General features: G+C 53.0%; 1 protein-coding gene across 1 annotated transcript in view; it reads right to left on the bottom strand.

The window, feature by feature from the left end:
• Nucleotides 1-233: 233 nt before the first annotated feature.
• MVB12B (multivesicular body subunit 12B) overlaps nucleotides 234-5,998 on the bottom strand; it is a gene marked incomplete at its 5' end in the record, with an annotated part of 25,372 nt that continues 19,607 nt past the window's right edge. The window contains one exon of the mRNA XM_057382928.1: nucleotides 234-5,302. Coding sequence (XP_057238911.1) covers nucleotides 5,216-5,302 — 87 coding nt within the window. The remainder of the gene's footprint in view (nucleotides 5,303-5,998) is intronic.

Here is a 5,998-nt window from a genome sequence, read left to right as displayed (position 1 = left end):
TCAGATTTTGCACCACTAGCTTGGGTCAAGTTCAGATGGATAATTTAGCAGAAAGAATAACAATTTTCAGTGCCGTGGTGTGGTGCTGGCCTCTCCCTGGCCTGGCAGCCCATTCCCCTCGGGGTTTGCTGCCGGTGCCATGCAGGGCCCTGCCTGCCCAACGCTGCTGAGTGGTCACTGCAGCACAAAGCTGAGCCAAGGCAGTGTGCACTCACTCAGCTCTGCTTTGGCCAGCCTTTGCCCAATCCTGCCCCATAAAACACCTCATTTGAGYTTGTTTTGACGTTGCAGCATACCTGTGGAGCAAGACATTTGGACACATTTTCCCAGGCTTTTTATATCCARTTTCCAAGAAAAAACCTCCACAAACAATAGCATGTTCCCTACAGTGGATCATGCTGCCACCTCTGCAGTTCACCCTTCCAATTCAGGTATTTGTTCCAGTCAGAAAATTAAAACACAAAAGCACACAGAATTATCTGATTAAAACAAGTTTCATTTAACAAATTATATTAAGAATACAGACTGAGTTATCACACAATGAAACTTCCCTTTGTAAAATACAGGAGGGTCATCTAAAATAAATATAAAACATAGTAACATTCATAAGATTAATGCACAGTAAAATCACCTTCAGTAACCCAACCATCTTAGAAAACCACTTTGCAACTGCATAAAAGGCTTCTCTCTGCCATTTGTACGATGGTATTTAAATCTGTTGCTGTTGGGAACCAATTTCACACCAACCAACCAGCCAGAAGATGCCAAGTGTTTGGTTTCTGTGTGGTGGATGAGCCCAGCAGCACTGACTGAGCTCGTTTGGGAGCAGAGGAGCAGTCTCTCTCTCCTCTCTCCTCTCTCCATCCCACAGCCCGGGCRGTAAGGCTCAGGATGGCTGACAGCAGCACTGACTGAGCTCGCTGGTGACAGAGGAGCAGTCTCTCTCTCCTCTCTCCTCTCTCCATCCCACAGCCCAGGCAGTAAGGCTCAGGATGGCTGACAGCAGCACTGACTGAGCTCGTTTGGGAGCAGAGGAGCAGTCTCTCTCTCCTCTCTCCTCTCTCCAGTCCCACGGCCCGGGTGATAAGGCTCAGGATGGCTGACAGCAGCACTCCTCTGCCCCGCTGTGGGGCATTGCTGCTGGAGGGATTGCCGGCTGTTGGTCAAGGCTCCAAGGCTGAGGTAATTGTTTGGGTGTAGCACAACGTGCCTGTCCTTGGGCAGGAGCAGGAACAGCTCTCCAGGCTCCTGGGGCTGCCATGGGACAGTGACTGTGGGCACATTTGGGGACACAGACCCAAAGTCACCTGGGGAGAGGCGGGAGGTGAGGGCCAACATGGAACTGGCCASATCCATCCTGTTTTCCCTCCTCCCAGGAGATTTCAGCACCCACACAAGAGCAGGTGCCAAGGCCTGTAGATGATGCCCTTGCCMCTGGCACCTACCTGGCATGTGTAGTGCCCACAACTGGAATGCTCCAGGCTCCAGCAGCATGTCCAGCATGGGTTCAGTCTGGAGAGCTCAGGACACTGAGGGGGCAGTGGTGGGTGTGAAACCAAACAAGCCCAATGCTACAGATTATCAACAACCTCTCACTGCACAGGAGGCTCCGGGGATCCTCTAACAAACACCGTGGGGACACGCAGGGACAGTCACAGGAAAAGTCTGACACACTTTACTCCTATGGAACTACAAATACAAGGTGCTCCCATAAGGGAAGACACCTGCTACAACTATTCACACTTGAATTTTATCACAAAGTTCACACTCTACATCACTTTCTGGACTAACTTCTTGCCATTCCATGATTAACACAGCAGAGAGCACAGCCTGGCCTGGGTGGCCACGAATCACCTCAGCACATGASCAGCTTCTTGCTGTGAGGAATCCAGGAGGCAGCGTGTCACTATGAATTCACATCAGAAGGTGTATTTTACAGTAAGCAACCCCCTCACTGCTACTTTCCTGTCTCTGTTGCAGATATATAGTAATTTGGCAAAYTAACCTCTCCATCAGTCACAAGATTAAACTATCTAGAGACCAGTTTTGTTCTACAAATTTAGGCAAGGTAGCCAAGAACATCTGGTAAAGCTCTGCAAGTTCACTTCTGTTGCTTTCCACTGACTCAACCCCTCCACTTATGCTCCAGAGGACTTCTCCGCAGCCAGACAAACCTGCATCAGACTCCCTGAACATTCATTGCCTGGGCAATAAATTCTTCCACAGTTACCTTTCAGACAGGGAGGAAGATGCAGAGGGATGCTGGTACTGGCCATGGCACATGCCAGCACTGTAAGGATGCAAGGACCAGCCCTGCAATGAGCTGCCGTGAGTACAAAAGTTATGGAGCAGCCAATAAAACYTTCCCGTGGAAATGCTGACCTGACACCCCACATCTCAGGAATTCACCTGTGCAATAACAAAAGCTTCCTTCTGATCAGTGGACTGAGAAGTTGACACACTCAACCACCCTGCACTGTGGTGTCTTGCTGTGCTTCCAAGCACTGGCTCCAAGCCCTCTCTCTTTTGGAATTCCCAGTTTTCCAGCCTGCAGTTACCAGGGCTGAGAGTTCAGCTGGCTCTCAGCAGCTGCAGCTTTTTGTTCAAAAMACCTTGATTGGGTTTGCCCCACAGGAATCACATCTGCCCTGACTGTGCTTTTGGAACAGACTGTTCCTGCAGTGCAGTGGTGCAGGACTGCACTACAGAGAGCAAACTCATTTCTCAAGGCTCTCTGCAGGTGAGCCCCAAAGCAGCTTTGCTGGCCCAGTGTTAGAGAGGGAGAAGTAACTCTACAAATGCGTCCGAAGCTGTAGATGCCTGTCCCAGCCACGTGTCCTGCCAGTGTTTCAAGTATCCAGTGTTTCCTGTAGGTCACTGCAGTGCAAGCTGAGCTCCTCATCTCCAAGAAGGCTGAGCAAATCTCGTAGCTGGTATGAATATGAAAGCACAGATCTTCTCTTACACAAGGAACCCAAAGCTCTGCACTCATTGTCCCAGACACAGCCAGGGAGTGTGGCACTGAGTGTGGCACTGAGTGTGGCTCTCAGACCCCGCTCGTTGCTGAGCCCCCTGCCCGCTGTGCAGTCAATGCTGCCCTCAGGAAGGAAGGGGAAGCTCCAGCAGGGGCTCCTGGCAGTTGTCTCTCCATCTCTCAGAGGCAAGCACTGCCCCTGGAGCTCTGCAGATTGTGCTGGCTGCCCTGTGATAGTCGGCAGCTTCGTTTCTCCACCATGAACAGGGAAGGTCAGCTCTTATCCCAAAGCCACGAATGCACTGCTGCCGATGGCTCCTGCCTACCTGCCGTGACCACTGAGCCACAGGAGAAGCTATAAATGGATGTCACAGAAAACTACAGAACAAATTACAAGCAGAAAAATAGAAAGACAAAAGATGGATGAGATGGGCACAGCACTACGGCATAGAGTGGATTTGAACTTGAAGTGAACCTGAGCCAAATGACCAAGCTGCCATGGTATGTTCATTTGTCGATGTCGGCATCATCAATCTGGCCTTTGTGAAGCCTGGCAGTGAGGTCTGGCTTTTCTTTACTGCAGGATAAATAACAACTAAAAATGGTGGTGCAACCTGCGAGTAAACGAGCACTTCCAGGGGGTCTCCCAAGGCTCCAGCGCTGGTGCACTTGCCCAAAAACAACACACATGCGACCAAATTGGCCTCTGCTCTCCAACCATATGGCCACTCTACAGAGGCAGCTCCAGAAAATTATTTACCTGATTGGAAGAAGCTGAAGCAAAGATCTGGACTCAATTTGTCCCAATGGTATTTTGTGCTCTTTATCCCAGCAGTACAGTGTGGTGCCTTAAAACCAGAAATTAATCTTTGGGCAGGAATTATTTTACTTATGTACAAATAAAAAGTATTAGCCAACAGTACAAAACCTGCTGTTAGTCACCATTCTGTGCAAGTAGCAAATGCCAGATCAATCCAAGGCAGTGCAAAGTGGGTCAGGGCACATGTACGACCCAGGCTGAGAGTGACAACACCATTACTGTTACCATGGCAATTGCATTTCAATGGGGTCAGGGAATCAGTATATTACAATATAAAAAGTTGTACRTTTAAACACTCAAGAATTGCCATTTTGCTGCCATGATGTATCTTTGTTSTACAGCAGAGACTTGAAAGAGCAGCACAGGATCAGATGGGCACTTGTAAATAACTTATTACAGTAACAGACTTCTCCAASACATGCGTTTGGCTCGGGAGCAAGCCCAGTCAGCGATCACAGGGAGGCAGAGGTCAGGGTTTAATGCATCCCACTCTCACCCTGTGCCACGTCAGTGTTCAGTGCTTCCCAATGAGTGCCCAGGAAACAGGCACATCTCTTTTGTTTTAGCAGCTAGCAGGGAACATGCTCGAGAGCTGTCTCAGTGATGGCAGGTGATGGCATCCCAGCTGTCAGCAGGTACCCACCTCCACAGGCAGCGTGGCCRGGGTCAGAGGGTGCTGCCAGGGTGCCACTGCCAGCATCCATCCAGAAARAAAAACAGGATACTTGTCTCTAGATCCATATGGGCAGATGGACATCTTGTGCAAAGCAGAGGTGCTTCATCTCAGRACCTGCAGTGCACCTTGGGTGCTCTGCCTGCCCTGCCAGTGTCCAGTGAGCCAGGGGCCCTACAGCAAACCCACTGACCACAGTGGACCTGGGACTGATCCCAATCACAGCAGAACTTCTGTGCCCAGACCTTGGCAGAGGGATTGGCACTCACTGCAGCTCAGTTCTGTGCTGGACTGAGTGCCGCAGAAGCTTCCTGCTGTGAGGTGCTGAGAACCACCCAGCTCCATGGCAGCTCACGTGGCAGTGCCAGCCATGCCTTTCACTGTTCCTGYCAGGGCTGAGATTTCTGGATGCTCCGCAGGCTCCCGCATGGGTTCACAGCGGTTCGCTACAGCTCTGGGTCCTGTGACTGTGCTGCAGCACAAAGAGGGGACGACAAGGGGCTTCATCAGGCTCCCAGTGCTGTACTCACATGGAGAGGGGTCTGCAGCAGCGGGAGCGGGGCGGGGGTAGGGGCAGCTGCCGAAGGTGCCAACACGTGGAGCGGCGTGTGCAGGGGGTGGTGCAGTGCAGGGTGGTGGCGGTGGCCCGACATGGGGTCTGTGTGCTGGGATGGCTCCAGCGCTGTCCCGTGTCCTGGTTCCTGCTCAGTAGTACGCACGCACACACTGCTCCGGCGCTGGCAGCCCCTCAGGACGGCGGCACCGGGGGGCACCGGGTGGGGCTGGGCGGCAGGCGGGCGGCCGCGCTCTGCTCYGTCCGGAAGCTGTAGTCGTACTGTGGGACAAAGCAGAGAGAGGAACCGTGGGGCACTGACCACAGCCTGTGCCTGGCTGCCATGGGACAGCATAAGAAACAGAACAATGAGAGAAAAAACGGGACGGACAGCAGCTGGCCCATGCCAGGTGAACCTGCTGGCACCACCTGGCCCCACATCAGYGATCTCCCCAGAGAGGGTTCACCCCCTTCCCCAAAACCCAACACTAACACAAACATGACCGMACTCATCCTGCCCAGTCAGAAAGATTTCCCCTGGCAGGTCTACACAAACTGCCACCATCAGAATTAACATTTCTGGTTGGCATGATGGGTGAAAATCCCTCTATACAGATCCCTGTGCCCCCCGGTGTCACTGCACAAGGGACATCCCCGCAGGCTGGTGGCACTGTCGCAGTGCCATCTCGTGGCACTCTGCGAGCCGCACCGCGGGGCTGTGGCCACCCGGCCCCGGGCAGGGCACTGCGGACAGGCTGGAACAGAGCCGGGTGTTGGGCTAACGGGCTGGGAGCTGCCCACAACCCTGGCACAGCCACTGCAACGGCCCCGCACATGGACTCTGCTCCCAGGGTCCCATTTCTGCCCTCCGAATGTCACCAACACATCCCCGTGTGCTCCTCACAGCCGGACCGGGGCACGGACACGCTGCCAGCGAGGCGGCCAAGGAACCGCCGGTCATGCTGGTGCCGAGCCCGG

This window comes from Malurus melanocephalus, unplaced genomic scaffold (assembly GCF_030028575.1).
Source record: "Malurus melanocephalus ecotype Western Australia unplaced genomic scaffold, MMel_1.1 scaffold_592, whole genome shotgun sequence".
Taxonomy (NCBI): domain Eukaryota; kingdom Metazoa; phylum Chordata; class Aves; order Passeriformes; family Maluridae; genus Malurus; species Malurus melanocephalus.
The sequence above is the reverse complement of the archived record's forward strand: the minus strand, read 5'-3'. Positions and strand labels throughout refer to the sequence as shown.